The 22,303-nt window shown below is 33.6% G+C and overlaps 1 protein-coding gene across 2 annotated transcripts in view; it reads left to right on the top strand.

Annotated features, from left to right (window-relative positions):
* The window catches only part of LOC149419371 (inactive fucosyltransferase B-like), a 51,956-nt gene that overhangs the window by 8,478 nt on the left and 21,175 nt on the right, over positions 1-22,303 (top strand). The window contains exons 3-6 of one of the 2 annotated variants that reach the window (XM_089638257.1): positions 203-345; positions 2,776-3,027; positions 3,828-4,091; positions 7,438-7,921. The exons of the other annotated variant lie outside the window; for it this stretch is intronic. Coding sequence (XP_089494383.1) covers positions 203-345; positions 2,776-3,027; positions 3,828-4,091; positions 7,438-7,900 — 1,122 coding nt within the window. The 3' untranslated portion in view covers positions 7,901-7,921. Of the gene's footprint in view, positions 1-202; positions 346-2,775; positions 3,028-3,827; positions 4,092-7,437; positions 7,922-22,303 lie in introns of those variants that run through there. 2 annotated transcript variants of the gene reach the window in all.

Raw genomic sequence — 22,303 nt, forward strand, 5'->3', positions numbered from 1 at the left:
CCCTCAAGGCATAGCTAGAGCAATGAAAACTAAATGTTGGTAACTATCGTTCGACTGGTAAATGGAATACGAAGAACTTGAAATTTCAATGTTTTATTAGCAATGATAATAGCGCCTAAAAACAAGCTTTAATTTATGTCTTGCAAGTTTTCTCTTTTTTTATAATAAAATATATTTGTGTATTTAAAAAAATTTTTTTTAGCAATTTAACCTCTCGGCTGAGGGAAGATATCTTTACCTAAATGAGCCGCCGCCAATAAAGCGATCTAAGAAGTTCAAAATCCTAGTTTGGAAGTTTGGAAAAATGTTAGAGAGACGTCATCTTTACTATTTCCACAAAGACAGGTAAAATATATTTTTTTGCTTTTGCGTTCTTGTAGATTGTTTGTGCCAGGTTTTTTTTTAGTTATTTATTTATGTTACTTAGGCCCGGTATATCAATTGATTTTAAGCTCGGCATGGTTGGAATGTTATGCGCGGCTTGGAACATAATCCGTGTATAGATCGTAAGCCTAGATATCAGCAATAATGCACGCATTGTCTATGATTTTAGTAGAGGAATGTGCTCTTTTTGTTCAGTGTAAAACCAAATTACTACCTACACTAGTGGTATTTCATGACTTTCACATTATCAGACAAAATGCACCCAACAATAAATTTCAATATAACTATCCATAACTCTTGTAATAATTATACTGACAACTGCTATTCACCTAAATGCTCAAAAATCTCAAAAAAAAGTAATATTAAATATTTAGGCATAATTATAGACCAACATATTAAATGGACTGAACATATTGCGCAAACTGTAAATAGAATACGTAAACTTTATTACGTATTCCTCAAACTAAGAAATATATTACATAAATATTTTTTTTTCTTTTTTTTTTTTCGTAGAAAGCAATCACTTTGTGGTTTAACATTTTAATGAAATAAAAACAATATTTTTTGTTTAAAACCACGAATTTTTATCAATTTTAAGACACCGACCGGTTTCGCTACACTTGAGCATCGTCAGGGTACAAAATTAAACTGAGTTAAATTAAACAGTTTAATTTTGTACCCTGACGATGCTCGAGTGTAGCGAAACCGGTCGGTCTTAAAATTAATAAAAATTCGTGGTTTTAAACAAAAAATATTGTTTTTATTTCACATAAATCTTTGCTACTAAAGGTTTACTATGCATTAGCCGAATCAGTTCTGCAATACGGAATAATAGGATGGGGAGGAGCGTATAAAACCAACTTAACCCCACTTGAAATAGTACATAGAAGACTCATCAAAATAATTCTTAAGAAACAATTAGACTATTCAACCCAAAAATTATTCGATGAATTCAAAGTATTACCAATAAATAAAATTTATCAAAAAAACGCATTACTACAAATCCATAAAGACAAACTAACAATAAAGTCATTTAGCACCAGACCTAGAACCTTAGGACAAATAATAATCCCTAAACTTAATACAACAACAGCCCAACATCATTACACATACTCAGCAATAAAATGCTTTAACGAACTCTCTATAAAATACAATCCGAGAGGAATTATGAAATTTTTAAACAAAAACTCCAAAAACATTTTACTATTAAATAATTTTTAAGTATGTGTTACGATGTGCCAACCTATATTTCCATTATGTACAAAATAAATGCCATCTTATAATTTTCATTATGTATAAAAATAATTTTTCATTTTGTACAAAAAAAAAAAAATTTGCAACTTATATTTTTATTATATATAAAAAAGTAGTCCTTCATGCATCCAAATTGTAACAACTGATAAGTATGTATAGTACTGTCAATTTGATATATATATATACTGTTTAATTATGTATTATATGTATATTGGTTAATAAAAATAAAAATAAAAATATATATTTTTTTAAAAGAATCGTTACTGCTCCCAACCGCCCGGAGCCAGTGGGACTATGGCATCCCCAATCGGGGTATATTGTGAGGTTGAGGGTGGGAGGGAGGGGAAAGAGGTGGGTGCTATATGCGAGTGTACCAATTTTAAAAAGGATTTGTTTTGCTGGAGTAAGTGCACTATTCGTGAAATTATGACGAAAAAAGCGCAAAAAACATACTGTCCTGACGTTGAAAAATCCCTTCTTTTAATACCTTTCTACTATTTGTCTATTTTAGATTGATTATCAACATCCCTTCTCGCTCGATGAATATATAGTCTTTAAAATTAGGCAATTTATGCAAATTTCGGTGAAATGGAAGTATGTAATTACTTACGTCATATTTGACATTCGTCACTGCTAGCGCCTCGGCGTCTAAAAAGCGAACTAATCTGCGGCTTAACACGGCTTGAGCGGCCGATTTAGCCTGCTTAAATTTGAGTGAAGAATGTCGCACATGGCGAGGATACGGACCGACCGATATAACGGGCATAAGTGAATTATTGCCATTGACTATTGAATTGCCAAATTGTTTTTATCGTATTTCGACAAGCGAAAATGGTTTGATTTTATATTTGACAGCTGTCTCGTCTTCTAGAGCCGTTATCAACTCTTGGGAAGTAACTCACAGAATTGTATATTTATCTAAATCCTATAGTATGGTATCAAGAAAGGAAAAATGAGAAAATTTAATAGTGTCTTATTTACCTACTTACCAATATTTCCCAAGATACTGTAAAATGTATTTGAGACTGTTTAGGCTAGCTAGAACAGTAGGCAATTGCAATGACGGTGAGCATTGGAGTAGTGTACCAGATTTATTATGTATCTGTTTTAGAGTGTGTTTGTTATTGTCACTACCAGACATGAACCCTTTGCCAATTGCTCCGTGGACAACTGCTTCCTGGATTACGAGGAGAATTCGGCAGCAGACGCAGATGCTGTGGTAGTTCTGCTCCATCGTCTCAACGGAACCGCCAGTCTGCCCAATGTGACCAGGCCAGCTGGGCAACGCTGGGTCTTCCTCAACGACGAGAGTCCCTACAACGCCTTCAGCCAGGGACACGCCAAGTGGACTGATCTGGATGGACTGTTCAATTGGTCAATGACTTTTAAGTGAGTAAGCCCTTGGAAAGGTCACAGCTATCCAGTATTAATTAAGGCATTTAGTGCAGGCGAATATAGGTACTCTTTGAAAGATTGGAAACGAAATGTAATTATTTTAAATATACTATAAAAATTTCATTTAAAATAATACGTATGGGAAGTATTTATCCCCTTGCCCAGTAAAGGTAACAAACAAATCATTAGACCTATACTAAAACTTAAAATTATGCCCATCAACTGTCAATAATTTGACGCACAAAAAACTAGAAAACCGAAGTTATTCCGAAAGCTGAAATATTACAAAAAATTTGTAGTTACCAGACTCTCAACGGTTTATTACGAATTCTTTACTCCCGCTGTGCGTAAGAATTGTTATTATTCTCATTTTCATGACGTTGTTTTTCTTTATTTATTTTGATCACTTTGTTAACATTATTTAATGATGTATTTATTATTTTCATATAGTTATATTTACCTTATTTATCTATATACTTGTAATCTGTGTTTGCGTGTTTTTTAAAAGATTTCTGTCGTCTCCACTTTGCTTTTCTTTAACGTATTTCAAATATAATATTTGGTATCTTATTCGGAAACTTCACTGGTTTATGCGACCCAGTAAGCATAAAGTTTTAAATGTAAATATAAATTGAGCGGTTTTTTTCCCAAATAAAATAAAACGGCTGGTTTGTCAGGAGCGTTGGGTGTTATGGTACGGCGTTTTTGGAGGCGGCCAGGACTCTCCAAGATTTGTATTGTCGATTATGAATGCATGCAAACCTTGTAACAAATAAAAGTATTTATTTCTGCAGGGCGGAAGCTGATGTACCCGTTCCGTACGGCCGGGTTATCCCCCGCGCGTTTCCCGTGCTCCTGGATAAATCCCTGGATTTCCACTCAAAATTTATTGGTCTTGTTCCACATGCGGAAAGAAAACGGAGGGACGTCCTCGCCGCGGTTCTAATATCCAACTGTGGAACGGAAAATAATAGACTGAAATACGTGAAGGAGTTACAGGAACACATTAAGGTGGACTTCTATGGGCACTGCTCCCCGGATCCTGAATTGAAAAATGGGTGAGTAATGAAGAGGCCATAATACCAGCGGGCGAGAATTCTGATTCCATCAAAAGATGGTGCTCTCGAACAGACCTTTTTTTAGATATTACTTAATGCTTGCCGTTGTGCGGACGCAGTCTTCAGCTATTGCTCGCAACTGGCGTCGTCTACAGTGCGGTTCCGACTAAATGCTTATTATTATCGAGATTTTTTACAAATAAATTGACGTTAATTTGTGTCTCAGGCATCGAAGTGCAAAACATTATAAAACAAAAAATGAATATAGTATTATGTAAGTACCTACGAACTGCAAATAATGTGCCAAATAACCCCATAATTGATTTTATTTCATATAAAATTTGCTCTAATATGTACTTACAATCAAAATGGAAAATCACGAAACTACATATTTTGGTTGATAATTCTGCACCATACCAAACTTTAAAAATACTTTTTTTAAATATAATAATAATAATACAGTGGAACCTCTCATAACAAGCACCTCCCATAACGAGTAATTCGCATAAAGAGCTAAACATATTGCGAAAAAAACGCTCCCTTAACGCGCGACATTTCGCATAACCAGTGACGCAGAAAGAGCAAATCTTATCTTCACATCACTTGTGAGCCGGGACTTCCGCGTCAGTGCTTCAGTCTCTGCTCTGGTTAGCACTCGTTTTGCTAGCACATTGGTGTCGTATATGGTCATACGTTTATCCAAACTTGTGTTCAGACGTTATTTGTATTTTTTTTGCAAACCGTTGCAAAAATGTCCCTGAAGAAAAAAAAAATTCTATAGAAATGAAACGTAAAATCATTGAAAAGCGAGAACGATTTCTGAGAGTGGCTTTTGTAGCGAGCACATTCAATCGGTCTACATCAGCGATTTCCACTATCCTCAAGAGCAAGGACAAAATTAAGAAGATAGCTACTATGATAGATGCACTACCTCTCCGTTAATCCAGCCTATGGACTAGCAGGTTATTTCTAACTTTGAGAAAATCTCCACTAAAACACTCTTCGATCGTTGTTTTGAGGTGACTGAACGGACAAGTCTCACCCTCAGAGAGTTTTGGAAAGATCACTTTCACATCATTGCTTGCCTAAAGATGATTGATAAGGCGTGGGAAGGGATTACCAAGAGGATTCTCACTTGTGCTTGATAGAAGCTTTGGCCAGACAGCGTTGTCGAATGTGGGGGATTTAAAACAGTACCTGTGGAGTCTACAGTCAACGAGGTTTTGTCTGGCCAATACCATGGGACTGGAGGTGGATCACAACGATTTTGATGAGCTTCTGTAAAAGTAAATCAAGAGCTGACCACCGATGAGCTTAAGTAGTTATGTTGAGTTGAGTTGTTAGTGGAGGAGGAGGAAGTAGCAGAGCAACAATTTGATAGCGCAATAAGAAAAATGCTGAAAGCATGGGAAACTGTTGCATCGTACATTGAGAAGCATCACCCTTATAAGGAAGTGGCCATGCGTTCGGCAAAAACAAATGTCTTTCGATAGCTTTCTAGTAAAAAAATAATTATTTGTCATAAATTCATAAATAATACACTAGTTATTTCGATTTTTTTTGCAAATCTAAATCGCATTCCTATCAGTTACGCTCCTTAACGATTTATAACGGATGTGTTATATCGCAGATTGTGATCAATTCTTCAAATTTCAACATTCATTTTCGGGTTCTGTGAAAGACCTATTTAAGTTCAGTTAGAACTGAAAAATAACAGATCTTGGAAAAATCTTCCACATAACCTGAAAATTACCTTTGAAATTTGAAGAATTATTCAAATTCTCCGAAGCAACCCGTCAGTTGTAATTTTATTTGAATAAATTTTAAAAATAAAAATAAAATTTAGTATTTTTTGGCATGGAACAAATTATAGTATTTAACATTGATTTATATGGGAAAACTTGTTTCACGTAACAAGCAAGATTCTATAACGAATTATGCTCGTTATGAGAGGTTCCATTGTATACATATTATTAATAATAAAAAACATGAACAGAGAGTTAAATAAATGATACTCTAGTAAATTGACAATCAATTAAAGACGCCATATTTTGACCCTTTATGTCCGCCATTTTGAAATTTGGATTAGATATTAGATGAATATTATACTCATTGTACTGAATATTTTGTTTCTTCAAATTAAGAATATGTAAATGAATTTGTAAGTAAAGTAAATGCCTAAATATATGTAATATGGTACAATGTAATAATATTTACCAAATTCACGAATAAATAACTTTGGCACGTGCATGTAAAACGGTAGGTAACTACCAGTTGATAAAGTGGTCGTGAATCACGGTGGGTTTTTATTGGCCCACTGCGTAAAAAACATAAACGTAGACGTAGGAGAAAACACAGACGCTGACAAACAATACCCACATTACATAGTAATCGCTGAACATAAATAATAGGATAATGTTATCGCTGCAGCAGTTTACTGCGCGGCGGATGACCGACTGAAAATAATGAGGCTGTAATGAAATAGTGCAAAGCCGAGGGAAAAATATTCAAATTAATATTAACGGCTGCGACCTGTGCGGTTTTCGCCACGCCACACAATACATTTAATTAATTATTTAATTAATACACACAACTTTAAAAATATGATTAGATTGCAACCGAGACTTGTGTTCAGTACCTCTACTCCTTCCGGGAGTAACGCATCTAACAACTGTGCTATCTAAACATTTAAATACTGAGATACAATAGAGACATGCAAATATTAATAGTTCATGCGAACAGTAAATAGACGCTGTCTGTTACGGTATATGTTGCAGTAAAACATCTGTCCGATCGCGCGATATGCTAAACATGACATGAGACGCTAAATAAATTTAAAAAAATATATAATTTAACAACTGAAGACAATATAAACGACCCTCAATCGAAAAAAATGTCTAACAGAAAAGATAGAAAAGATTCAGTCGCATCCATAAATTGAGCCTAGGACCTCTTCCTTGCCGGGAAAGTGCTCAGACCACTTTTACGCTAACTTACGTCATTTTTAACTGTTTCATACTTTGAATGGGAGCCACCAAAATTATCTTCACTTCCTTAACGCGTATTTTTATTTACTGAATTTATGTATGATTGCAAGATTCTACCTGAACTAAATGCAATCTAGATAGTGTCCTTGATAATTAAAATCATTTTCATTTTAATGTGTGCCATCTATTGACATTTCTACAAATCTAAGATGAATAGTCTTTTAAGTTAAGTTACGAATAATTCCGGTAAGGAAAAGATCCCGGGTTCAATTAGGTGCGTCTTTTTGAATATTACAGTTTGAGATTAAACTCAATAAGTTATTCCAAAAATAAACAAAATGTTTCTTTAATTTTCACAGATGTCCAGGATCTTACGGAGACGATTGTCCCAAATTGGAAGAATACCTGTTCTATTTGGCTTTTGAAAACTCAGCCTGTGACGAATACATCACTGAGAAAACATACTGCCACGCTTACCGTAAAGGAAACATCCCCGTCATCATGGGAAACCGAGCTGAACTTCTCAAGATATTACTTCCACCCAACTCTTTCATCAATGCCTACGACTTTGAGAGCCCCAAAGCCTTGGCTGAGAAGATATTGTTCATCAACTCCACCTTGGAGACTAGCTATCTGGAGTACCAGGATTGGAGAAGGACGTTGGAGGTGGTCAATGAGCATGGGTATTTCAGTGCTCCGTCGCTCCACTATTGTAGACTGTGTGAAGCGCTAAATTACAATGATGAAAGTCCAAAGGTTTACGGACTTGAAGAGTTGGCGAATTTTCTTAACCCCGCAACGAATTGTCAGAAACATACATAAATAAATATTTAAAAAATTAAATTTGTTTTATTTGTGAGAAAAAAAAACCATCGGTGAACTGGTTTTAGGTTTAACGTTTGCTTTGTTTGCTGCCACACCAATTATAAAGCATCTTCACGATTGGACTGCCCTGAGATGTGACTTAAACTGTCTCAGCGATCTTGTTATTAATTCCGGCAATTACGAGAAGAAATTATTTTTAATTGCTTGTTTCGGTAACACTACCCTGAAATAGTTTTCAGTCGTTAATCAGAACTGACGATACCTATTTATAAATTATAATGTGTATGTTTCAGGAACTCTACCCTTTAAATTGTTTCAATTATTCAGATCTAACGTTAATCTGGAAATCTGTGAAATTTTTCCAATCTCCATTTGAATCGCATCATGATATAATGTTTTAGGAATAACCAGATACAGGTTTTCACATTGGAAAACTCGTTTCAGGAAGTTACCTTGAAAACTATCCAATTATTCCAATTTTGAATCGACTGCTTTCCACAAATTTTCATATGTTCTGTGATTTAGGAACTATTATGCTGGGATCACAACAGGAAGATTCATAAAAAAATACAATAGTGTCTTCCTGACCCTGCTCTGTGAACAGCCTCGACTGGGCAGGGCAGGACAATGGGACAATGCAACAATTCTACCGTAGTTCTCGTCGTACTCGGAACGCTGTTGAAACGGATACATGGCGACGAATGGATAATTCGCGAAAAATATTATCTTTCTATCGGTCTTTTATACCAAGATGTATTATAGTATTCCATTTATGAGAAATTTTATACCAAGATGTATTATAGTATTCCATTTATGAGAAATTTTATACCAAGATGTATTATAGTATTCCATTTATGAGAAATTTTTAAGCCAAAATACGAGAGCAGAGAGCAGAGTGCCGAGATACGTACGCCAGGAGCGACTGGCTATTGTCCTACTGTCTTGTCAAAACGCGTTTACACTCGGGAGCGATAACAATTTATCAACATCATCGATAAATCGTTATTCGATTGACCGTGCTACATACCCTGGAACGGTTTATCCTAAAAACTGTCAATAAAATGACATATACGTACGTTTCAGGAAATCTACCTGGAAAAATCTCACATAAACTAAACTAAACTCAAGAAAAAACAAACCCAGCCTACCCATTTACATGTATTTCGAGAGGAAAAGAAGTAGTGATACTAAAGACATTGTTAATTTCTTTGCCGATTTCTTCAAAAGCGTATACGATACAGACATCCCAAATGATCAAATTCCACCCTTTCATCCAAATGTATCGATCCACATTCCTGCTTTAGATATTAATGCTCTTGATGTTATACACAAAATAAAATGACTCGATATAAAGAAAAAAGCGGGTCCTGATAAAATTAATCTAGCTTTTCTAACTCTGTCAATACTTGCCAAGCCACTATGTCAATCGGTAAAATATTGTATTTGTGTGCCTTTCTCGAAAGAATTAAGTCTTTAAACGAACAAAACTATTGATTCATATTTATATTGCGTATATACGGGCGCAAACAAATGATTTGTCTTAATATTGTAAAGCAATACCTTGCAAAAGCGTATTTAAACAAAATTAATTAATTAACGCCATCTGTGAACACGTAGAATACAACGAGCGTTGCGTTTAACCTTAAAATCTTGCTGCTTCCCTGATCTATGGAAAAAATTTTACCTAACACCTGTATTCAAAAAAGGAGATATTCATGATGACACAAATTATCGAACCATTTGCATGCTCTCAACTTATTTGAACCCCAAATTATTTGAAAAACTTATCCTTGAGAAAATCTCCGTACATATCAATAAAATCACTGTACCAAATCAACATGGCTTTCAACGGGCAGATCCACTCTATCAAATCTCTCTTTGTGTGAACAATTTATAGCTAGTTCGCTTGAAAATAAAACCCAAGTGGACTCAATATATACAGATTTTCTAAAAGCTTTTGACAAAGTTAATCACAAAATTCTCCTCAAAAAACTTGGAAAAATTGGAATAGATGATAAACTATTGGAATGGATTAAGAGTTGCCGGCCTCTGTGTTTCCTCCCTCGTACAACATAAGACTCTTCAAGAACCATGTTCACTCCTTCCTCTCCACAAAAAGACCCTCCACACAGCATCCCCAAAGATGACATAGGCCCTGAGGAAAATTATTTTCTTCAGGGCCTCCTGTTTGGAGTTAATATATAAAAAAAGCTACTTAAATAATAGAATTCTTCAAGTAAAAAACAACTCTAACTTATCACACAAATTCATGGCTACTAGCGGTGTACCCCAAGAGTCGCATTTAGGCCCAATACTTTTTTTTAAATTTTATAAACGATGTTGTCACCGTTTTCGATAATAATTTTGAAGTGTTGCTTTTCGCCGATGATTTAAAATTATTTAAAAATATAAAAAACCAATTGACTGTATTCACATTCAAATAAATTTAAACAAACTACAAGATTGGTGCAAACTTAACAAACTTTATCATAACATTGATAAAAGCCACATAATAAGATTTTTCAGAATAACTCAACCTTTTAAGTACCAATATAAAATCAATAATGTTCCCCTCACATCTGTCAGTGGAATTAATGATCTTGGCGTGATTTTTGATTCAAAATTTAACTTCCTTTCGCACATAAATTTAGTTACCAACAGAGGATTAAAAATGCTTGGTTTCATTCTTCGAAATGGCAGAGACTTTCGTAATATTTCAACATTAAAAACCTTATATTCTTCTTTAGTTCGTAGTCAAGTCGAATATAATTATTCTATCTAATCCCCTCACTTCATAATCCACTCTGACTCCACTGAAAAAATTCAGCATAAATTCCTAACATTCATTAACTATAAACACGGTCTACCAATTGAAACAATAAACTACAATCACTCGATGAAAGAACTAAACTTATTAAAACTCTCAGATAGAAGACTTATTTCCGACATGATTTTTATTTATAAAATTATATTATAAACAGCCCTGATTTATTAGGACTAATTACCTTTCATATTCCTATAAAAACTATCGATCCAAAACTCTTTTTAATTGCAACAAAAATATCAGGACTGAGTCATTTAGATACTCGCTTATACCTAGATTGCATGCAGTTGGCAATGTTCTCATTAGTAGTAGATGTGTTCAACTGCACGGAATAAAGTTATAAGAAGGCTATAATAACATACCACAAACACAATAATTGATGTCAGGAATGATAATATTCTTGTGCATGGCTCCTTGATATCTTATTTTGTTAACTAACATAAAAATTATTATTTCTTATTTATAAGTATCATTGAATCGCTGACAGCCCTGAATTGTTAATGCCAAGTTGCGATGCCTACTCAGCTATTAAAAGTACTATTAACTTTGTGGGTAACAATAACCCACCTCACCTCACCTCATACTTCGACTTATGACAGGTCTTATACAAACCTAGCATAAAGTGGTTCAACTATTGTTACACTTGAATATATTTCTTTGAATTATGCAATGTCTTACTGCACTTATATTAATAACTGCATCACTTGTAATAGTGTTTTTGTTTATACATAATTGTTCTTTAATTTATTGTCATTATTATCCTGTTTACCAATGTACGCTTGTAATTCGATTATCACTGTATTGTAAATGCCATTATATGGCGTTTGAATAAATAAATCAATATACTTACCCTTTCAGGCTAATTTTTTCGCTTACTCATTTGGTTTCATACAATTCATTTCCCTTATTTTCATGGGGATAAATATGAAGTAAACAGTGTTAGAAAGAGAAAATACCACGCTCTATATTCAAATCTAGAAGTTAACCACGGAACCAAAGGTACCGAATGCAATTTGACAAAAAAATATGACTCTGTGAATTTTTTACTAATCATTTTTGAAATAAAACGATAAAAAAAGTGATAACAATAACTTTTGTAATACATTTTTCTATTAAATTGTATTGCAAACGTTTTAATTTATTTTTTCGTTATCAATAATTTTAGTTACGAAAAACGTAAGGTAAATTAAAAATAGTAATAATATTCGTATAAAAAAATTAAATTCAAAATTATACTTTTATTTATTATAACAAAATTAAAGCGTATTTTATCACATTTCAAATGCAGTTTTTAACTTTCGGATACGTTATTAAATATTCCATTTATTCGGATTTTGTTGAAAAGCGGATGTACTCCGACCTTAATGCAAAATATGACTTAGGCCTGAAGAGTTAACATCCGTGAGGCATACTTTTACTTGTTATATTATTTACAATGTTTGAATTTTTTATTGACATTTTTATGTCTACCTTGCAATTACGTACGTGTGCGTACATGTCCAACCAGTCAAATAGATTTCCTCCTTACAAAGTGTTTTTAAAGATAATTATTTGTATAATATTTTATTCGTACTAACAGCAAAATCTTGAAGCAGCTATTAATATAATTATACTGGGCTGGGTTTCGCGATAGGGGGTTTCATTGTAATGATGACCGGATAAATCATCACAATGATAATTCATCACATCTTTTAAAAGTATATAAAGTCATGGAAAGTGATGAAACAAAAACTTTATTAAGTAGGTTAAGTAGGTTAGGTTAGGATAAAAAAAAAATTTTTTCATCGTTTCTAATGACTTTATTTCACTTTTTAAAAGTGTGTTGAATTGTCACTGTGTTGAGTTATCATGGAACCGTATATCTTAAAAAGGCATGTAGAAACGTCCGCGACGGTATATGTCTGTCCCCTAAGGATAACACCCTGCAACGCCAGTTACACGTCAGCACAATTCAACACACCTTTAAAAGGTGATATAAAGTCAATAAAAGTGATGAAAAAAAGGTTACATATGTACCTATTTAACCTAGTTTTTGTTTCATCACTTTTCATAACTTTATAACACTTTTTATAGGTGTGTTGAATTGTCATTTTGATGAGGTATACGCTCACCCACGCTAGCCAGTTGATAATATTATACTATGTGAACAAGTGAATCGAATCATGGATTTTATTATCTTTTAAAGACATAATTGGCTTTTGGACTTCGTAATCTCTAATAATTTTATTGAATCACTAAAAAACAATGTTCTCATAACGATTTGGACCTGCTCCCCTTTATAAATGCTGTGAAAGCGTAACGAGAAAATTGAATTTATTTTATGAAATTGTATGTTCCAAGAAAAAAAAAGCCTGAAAGAACTGGTTTAAAATAACTCGAAATACAAGTACGAGTATATTATTAATTTTTTTAACTTGAATTTTTGAGATTTTTTTATTTTAGATTTATTAACGGATTTTCTTGAAAAAGTTGAACTAGAATTTGCTTTATGTTACGATACTTTCTGCTTAAAAAACTTCTCAACAGTTGTATAAATTTTATCTCGATGTATCGAACAGATTCCAATAGGTTCCAGTAGGAACAGATATCAAAATAAGGTTTTGTGCGAATTCGTATTCATCTAATTTTTATCTCCGAAATCGTAACCTAACCATTTATAAGGTAATGCGTGCGCATCCGGAGTTTTTATCTAAGTAATGGGAGGCTGATAATATTATTCATATGTTGGACAACCATGACTAGTTAGTAGATCTTTAATTATTTATTGTTTTTAATACTTTCAATGTTTTTTACAACAACCAACTTTACAGGTATTTCGATGTTTTGTGTGGTTCCGATACATTATATTTTTGTAATGAGTACAATCTCTAAAACACTACAGCAAATTAATTAGAACCAAAAATCACCGAATCAAGAGACAGCAATATTTCTAATTGATAACACAATGATAAGATAGTGGATGATAGGAAATCGTAGATTTGTTTTTAGTATCATCAGTGTACGTTTTATGTTGTATCGCTGAAACTGATTTACATAACTCGTGTTAAAAACGGTTCGTGAATAAAGAGTTTGACAATAAAAACATTGGATTTTTTTTAACTATGGCAACACCGAGCAACGCCGATCCGGAAAAAATTCAGAGAAATATATTTTTTTAATTTAACATTTAATTAACAACTTTTGACATCGCGTTTGGATCAACTCAGGCGTTGAACGTTCCATTCTTCGGCTGGCTAAATCCTCCATCACGACAAAGCAACATTTTCCTATTACTGTGGTGATAATACCTAGAAGATTTTCAAATATTGTCAGGTTATTAATAACCCGGGGTTGTTTGTCTTTCTTTTATAAATAAAAAAAATATATATATTTCAAATATACAAAAAAAAATCGTGAAATTTATTAGTTCCTAGAATAAGTCATAAAATAAACCAGTTCCTTTCGGAAAGTACTTTACCACCAATTTCTAAAACCATTTGAAGTGCAAGTTTAAATGTTACATTATTTTACCTTTTTGTGTTACCATTTAAAAAAACATTTTTTACAATTTCTACAATTATTTGTCAGGCTGTAAAATAATAATTTTCGTATTATTTTGATGATGAGTGCGTGTGATAAGCAAACTGGGACAAACGTTTTTAACCTTGACGCAATATACGCCAATGAAGGAAGAAGTAGTGTTTTTGGCTAATGTTTTGTAAACAATCGTTAAGTGATATAAAAGACTTGAGCAACCGACCCTAACCTTGCGTTGATTGTGGAGCCCAAAAATGCGTGGACAAGTGACAAACAATAATGCTTAGCAATATAAATTATTATGCATGCATTTCCGTAACTGCGTTTATGCCAGTTGTGTGTGGCAGTCCTTATGTTGCAGTCAATTACGTACATGCAATATGATAAGAACTATTGTAACATGTTGGATTGCATTTGATGCACATATTTTAATACATCAATGTAAACGGAATGTGCGGCGTGTATACTAAATGAAAATTGTTATCTGGAACGATTTTCCGAGCGTTGTCGAGTCATTTAAACCCTTAGAGGAAAAGCGGCAAATGCAAGTTTAGTGTCGTTAGAATCGGCATCAAGATGCAGTTGAAAAGAGTGGTATTCGTGCTTACCTGTATCGCAGGATTGATGACTTTATATTCAATCCTATATACCTCTCAACCGGATAATTTAAAGAAATTGGAGAGTCAAATACAGACAGTTATCACAAAAAATGGAAAGCAAATTGTTTCAGGCGGTTTTATGCTTCCAACTCATCCGAAAGTGATTGATGAATATTTTATCATCAGAAAGGTATGTTTTTTAAACATTAAAATTTTGTATTTGTACTGCTTTTGCTTCCCGGCATCTACCAACTCTTTATTTTCTCCAACTATGTTTCCAACTTAACCTAACCTACCCTAGTTTATTATTTTACCACGTTCTGTTTTGTCGCTGTTCTGTTTTATTTAGTTACCGTGTGTACTACTCTAAAAACCTAAAAGGATTGACTTAATATGTTTAATTTTTTAAATTGAAATTATGGAGTGAACATACAAATTGATATTATATTACATTGCATTCTTATGTAACTAATTTATTTATCCAGGTAGTAGAGAAATATTCTCGGGTCCTACTGGGAGTATTCTATTTACTAATACAATATTTAAATAAATAAAAATTATATATTTGTACAATGTAATGGCTTAAAAATAGTGGGTATATCGAGTTACAAACTTTTACCAGTAATTTTCTTAAATATTATAAATTAATTGATCAATTTTTAAAATTAATTTTTCATTCTTATTTTTACGCATATATATTTTTTATCAAATATTTCGGATTGACACAACTCCCTACAATCCGGGATTAAAAAACAAAAATAACAAACTAACTAATAAATAACAAAACAAATGATAACAGTAAGTAGGTGTCTACTTATAGGAACATTAAATGATTTTTTTTTACAGAATCTTCAACCAAATTTTGCTTTTTAGATTAAGTGGAAGATAGCGTGACTGTAAAATTTAATAAGTAATGTACACAGGTTATAAATTCCTATTTTTCGACTTGCACGTACCAAGTTTTACTACTTTTATTAATACTTTGTTCCAATTATAACATATTGAATAACAAATTAGAGATTGCTAATTAATATTTGAAAACTCAATAGTTCATGGTGTAAATTACGTAGCGAGATGATAATAGTGGTGAAGCTTTATTTATATTTCAAAGTCAATTATATCCGGTTCTATATTTTTTCCGCCACAGAATAAAGAGGATTTGTTGCCAACTCAGCTTTGATTTAGCTCTAAATCTAGGTTATCTGCTCCAAAAAGTGGTTTAGCTTCTTATCTCTTTTCAGATATTCTAGCTCTTTATCGACAGAACTCATTCGCATAAAATGATAGGTAATTTGATTTTGATAAAATGATAATAAAGTTATTTCATATTATATGTTATCTAGTTTCCTTCATATGTTATCCAGTTTCTTTCACATGTTATCCAGTTTCCTTCATATGTTCTCCAGTTTCTTTCACACATTATCCAGTATCATTCATATGTTATCCAGTTTCCTTTACATGTTTTCCAGTGTCCTTCACATATTATCCAGTTTCCTTCATATGTTACCCAGTTTCTTTGACAACTTCTGGCTCTTCTCAAATGGAAGTCTACCAACCCCAACACTAGCCCATTGGTTTAGGTAATATTTTAAATGAAAATAGTGTAAAACTAATTACTTGTTACATAGCCCGTAACCGTATACACTACCCGGTTTTGTCCTAGTTTAATATTATTTGTTGACATTGAATGGATATTTTGAAGTATTATAGCTCACGGTAGAAACAGACATTGCCAGCTGAAAATAATTCCTCTATCAAAGAATTTCCTTGATTTTATTGACTGAGCGACGAGCGTAACGAACTTCTGTTTTTAACTAGAGCACTTTTCGCGTTCCACGTTCACGTTAGCAAGTTAGCACGTCAGCACGTATCACGTTCCGTCCGGTCAATCCTGTCAGGATGATAGTCGTGTTGGAAAGTACCATTTTACTCCGCCAGAGTTCGCATCGGGTAATCAACATAACGCGAGTTGGGGTATATCTGTGCAAGTTTTATGACGCCAGATCTTTCGCTACTTTAATTTTAACAGATTTTCAACTAATAAAGATTGACGATAATGTATTATCGATTTATTGCTTTTTAAAATCCCTCAGTACCGTGTTTAGACATTGCTGTTGGAAGAATTCGAATTATAATCCAAGTAATAAATAACTTATCGATTTATTGCTTTTTTAAATCCCTCAGTACCTTGTTTAGACATTGCCATTGGAAAAAATCGAATTATAATCCAAGTAATAAATAACTTATCTATGTAAACGTAATATTATCTTTGAATTAACAGCATGCCTAATCGGTAAAATGGCTTGATTTTGTAATATCAGATATCAGAATTTCACTGTTGATAATGTTAAATTTTATTACAGTGACAAGATGCCATGTGATAGCTATATAATAAACTGAAGTAGGATTACAATGTGAGATAGGTACCCAGCTAAATTCTTATGAATTGTTTAGTGGCACTTATTACCTCGAAAAATCACGTAACGCAACATGACTTGCGAAGATGGAATGATGTATATTTTTGGAATAACTCAATGAGTAAAACCTTAAATTGTAATATTTAATTATTGGAGACAATATTAGCTATTTTTTAAAACAGAAAAATTAGAAAACGATACAATCGCATCTAGGCGATGGTCCTGGGCTCAAGTCCTATATCTTTTTCTGTTCAAATTATCATTTAAAGAATCGCTAATATTGTCTTCAATAATTAGATATTTTTTTGTTTCTTACAGAATAAATACTACACAATTCAAATTATATATTATAGGAATAAAAACATTTGTTTGTTAAAATGTAATTGCCTACCATTGGAAATACACCGAACAACGGAACGAAATTAGAAGAAAATAATAAAAAGTATTTTTTTACACTATTGAACAAAATAACATTTATTTAAATTTTGTAAATGTTACACACCTATGCACAAATAAATTATGCCGTTAAAGAATGTAATTTATTGATTTAATATGTAGACACGTCATCTACGACCATAGATAATAAGTATAATCAACTATTTAAATACATTTTTTAAATATTCTTACCATCAAACTGATCTCCGTTTTGTAAGATTTAAGTAAAATACAATATTGTAAAAACAACACCTGAATAAACATATGTTTAAAAAACATATATAAGCATAGAACAGTCCAGTTAATATGTGTCTTCGCTAAAATGGACAAAATATATGTGTATCTTCGGTATTTGTTTCATTGAGAGAGGTTCATCAAACAGGAAAAAAAAATTTTTGAACATTTTGTTTGTAGAAAAAAATGCATACTTTTATCGAGAATTTAAATAAAGTACGTTATTTGCAACTTAAATAGTTAAGTACGTTGTTTGCAATTTTTATCCCCTTTACTCACGCAGATTCCCGCTGATACCCGCGTTTATAAAATCTCCTTAAAAATAAAAATAAAAATCCTTTGTAGAATATATTATCTTACGTATTTATCGTATTTTGGATGACCAACACCTCTGCCACAGGTCACCCCAAGTGGTTCGCTACGTTTGGTGACTTAGCAGGGGTGCCCGGGTTCATGGGTTAAGGTTTGCCCAGGTCTTGGTGGCGGGTGCGTCGGCCCACCTTCTGCGTGGCGGGCCGGTTGGGAGATGCTGGTTGAGGGAGACCCTTTACAACCGGTTACCGCTGTCCGGGCCGCTCGATAGTACAGGGGCCCGACCCTCAGGCTCACGACTAAGGGTGGGCTGCCCCATCAGCGAGTGAAAAAACCCCGCCACTGCTGTTGTGCCGGTTCGTGACCGGAGGGGACCCAGCAGCAGCGTTTGGGGCGCATTGGATGCCCTCTCCAGCCGGACTCTCCCGGCCTATCGCCTAGCACCGCAGTGGGTGGGCTGGAACCAAACGCCCATCACTCCTGGACAGCCTGAACCCCAGATTCCTACCCACCCCTCATACCTTCCATACCAGACCTTTCTTTCACCTCATACCGTTACAAAAAAAATTTAATCATGAATATACAAAAAACAAATTTAAAATCATTACAGCGGCGAGTAGCAGGCGTCCCCGGTGCGGGCCAAAACTGTTGGTAAATTTTGCCAACATTCGCGGCCTGCACACAAACTTAAATTCTGTTCATCACCATCTTTTGTCTCTCCTGAAAGTCTCAAACGCGCACAAGGGGGCGTTATCACCCAACCTGTGGTCTAGATTCTAGAAACTATTGACTAAGTAAAAAAAATTAACACTGTGAACAGAAATCTGTTTTCTGCAATCAAACTTTCCAAAAAAAAAACTGACGTTTACACGAATTTAGCAATATATATGTTTTTGTCTGGCATGTTGTCATGTCCATGATGAGCTATGGGACTAATCCATTTATCTGTGAAAAAAATATACTAGACGCAATGATATTCTTCTATGTACATATGTATGCATTTAATAAAAAAATCTTTCAGAAAAAAAACCGGTCCAAATAAGAACAAAAAAGTGATATTAATAATAGGTAGGTATTGTGTGTGACCGGATAAATCATCACATCTTTAAAAAGTTATATAAAGTCATGGAAAGTGATGAAACAAAAACTTTATTAACTGGGTTAAGTAGGTTAGGTTCGGTTAGGTTAAAAAAGTTTCTTTTTCTTCGTTTCTAATGACTTTATATCACTTTTTAAAAGTGTGTTGAATTGTCACTGTGTTGAGTTATCATGGAACCGTATTGTGTACTCGTACACTAATGGGGCCGACAGACGTAGCTATAAAAGATCAAAAGATATTTGGCTTGGCGTATTTCGGCATATCGCTCGCCGTACATTTCCAATTGAAATGTATGGCGAGCGATATGCCGAAATACGCCAAGCCAAATAACTTTTGATCTTTTATAGCTACGTCTGTCGGCAGCTTAAGCGTGATATATTTTTTCGTAACGTTCGCGGCCCTGGGTTTGAAACTACTGGCCTGTCATGAATTATTTACTTTGAAACACATGACCGTTTGTTTTACGCTTAGGTCAGCGACACCTCATCGCACATAAAATGATTATATTAATTTATTTTAACAAAGCAGAAATCTGATTACTTTCATACAATCAGATTCATTAGTTAAAACTCTTGAATGGAGATCTCAGGCGTCTTTTCGGCGAAATTTGCACAGTTTTCTGTTTTGATTTTCTAGGTGAACACAATTAATTTACGTATGTGTAAATTAAGTTATTTGTCTTTTAAATAAAATATGATGTATGGTTGTTTGCAAAAATATTAATTTTAAATCGGTTTTGAAAAATGAACAGATCAAACGCTTCTGACAACACCGTACACCAATCGCGAAACCATTGCGATTTAATGTAGTGATGTCGACAAGTACTCTGACGTCATCTGACACAATCGTACGGTTCTCGAGCCCGTACAATTAGAATCCGTTATTGCGTGGCAAAACAAAAACAACCCATTAAGGCGATGCACTACGTCGTGCAAAATTTTAAATTGAGCCGCTATCAATAACAACCCTTACGTAGATGGCGATAAGGTTTAAATTCCCGCTTAACACCATCCGCCTGTTTTGATTTATGCGACAAAAAAACATGGCCAAAAACTGCCTTTTATTTTATTTTGTGGATGTTCAGGCATAAATATTTTATTTGTTTACGATAATTTTATAAATAAATTCATTTGCCACATTATAAAATAAAATCATAACCGAAAATGGGTTCGTAAGTAGGAGATTTTGAACTTTAAAGAAGTTTTCATAGGCCTTTACATTATTTTTTTTCTGGGCTTATTAAAAGACTTATCTAAAAAATACTCGATTATTTCAACGGCCAAGATGTATTCTACTCGCAGTATTTAATTAAAGCATCTGAAACATTTCTAGGCGACCAAACCAAAAACACATGATCATAAAAGAATTCATAATCATTGATGGCGCTAATTTAATTGTTTCACTGAAATACACGTTTTGCAAGTTATGCTTTAAAATGTTAACACCAATTATTAATTTTTGCTCGTACATATGCAATGTGAATATGAATAAAAGTTTGTCCGTATAAAAACTCAATTCTTTCAGGAAAAGCATGCTAATACAATATTGGATTGAATCACCCATATAATATTGTATTTGTATCCCTTTCTCGAGGGTTTTGAGTTTTAAAACGTTCAAAACTATTTATTTATATTTATATTGCGTACATAAGAGCGCAAACAAATATTTCGTCTTAATATTGTAGAGCATAACTTGCAAAAAGTGTGTTTTGATAAAATAATTAAATTAACGCCATCTGACACGTAGATTATAAATAAGTCGCGATTAACTTTAAGGCGAAACACTACGAAGTAATTCAAAAACACGTGTTTTTGTTTTGAAAATTTTAAAGCTTAGATAATGATAGATTAGATAGATTAAAATTTTAGTTGTTTTAATTTAGCAGAACGCATCTTAGCCTTTAGAATAATCTAGTATTTGTTGTCTTTATATTAGCCCAGAAAAAAAATTATCGGGCCCAAAAAAACTGATTTAACGTTTAAAATCTCCTATTTAGGAACCCCTTTTCGGTTATTGTTTTTATTGAATAATGTGGCAAATTAAGTTCTTTAGAAAATTATCGTAACACATTTAAATATTTGTGTCTGAATAATATAATATAAATAAAAAAGGCGGCTTGTCTTAAGTCGGAATTTGAACCTTATCCTTAGCCTTCTACATACGGAGGGTTTTTGTTAGTGGTCCGATTTGTAACACGACGTGGTGCATTGTTTTAATATTATCAAAATAATGTTTTCTCAGTAGACGTGCATAAAAGTTAGACGTGCGAATATTGATTTAAAAATATTGTTGTAACTCTGATGAACCGGTTAAAAACAACGAAATTATTAGTTATTTTAAAACACATTCATCAGCGATTCAAATAATGCACCGGGTGACCCCAAACATTTGGGCAGGTGTTTAAGAAATTAATTCAGAGCTGCTTTTTATGTTCTAACAACGTGTCGGTTTTAATGATATATAACTACACTGTCAATCGGCTAGTGGGTGAGTAGTTGAGGACTTAGCTAGTAGAGGATAGGACCAGCGACGACTGATCGAGAAACTTACGCATGTCATTCGTCAGGTTCTGACAATCTAACACACGTCAGGTTCTCGACCAGACATCTCGAGTTCAATCGTCTACTAGCTAAGTCTTTGGTTTGCTAGTAGAGGATTGAACCAAAACCTCCTATATCACAAGGCAGGGACACTCATTCAAAGCAGCCTCCTAACTTGTAAAACACCTTTAAATGTTTTAGTTTATTTAAAATAAAAATAAAAACATTTTTTTAAGGTTCCCATACAAGTTAGGAGGCTGATTTGATTCAGTGTCCCGGCCTTGTAATCTAGGAGGTTTTGATTGAACCCGCGATGCCTAAGCGAGAACTTAACGCATGTCACACGTCAGGTTCTTGCCCAGACATCACGAGTTCAATCGTCTACTAGCTAAGTCCTCGATAAGATAGTAGAGGATCGAACCCG

Source organism: Hesperophylax consimilis, chromosome 12 (genome assembly GCF_061612785.1).
Source record: "Hesperophylax consimilis isolate HC1 chromosome 12, BYU_Hcon_1.0, whole genome shotgun sequence".
Classification (NCBI taxonomy): Eukaryota; Metazoa; Arthropoda; class Insecta; order Trichoptera; family Limnephilidae; genus Hesperophylax; species Hesperophylax consimilis.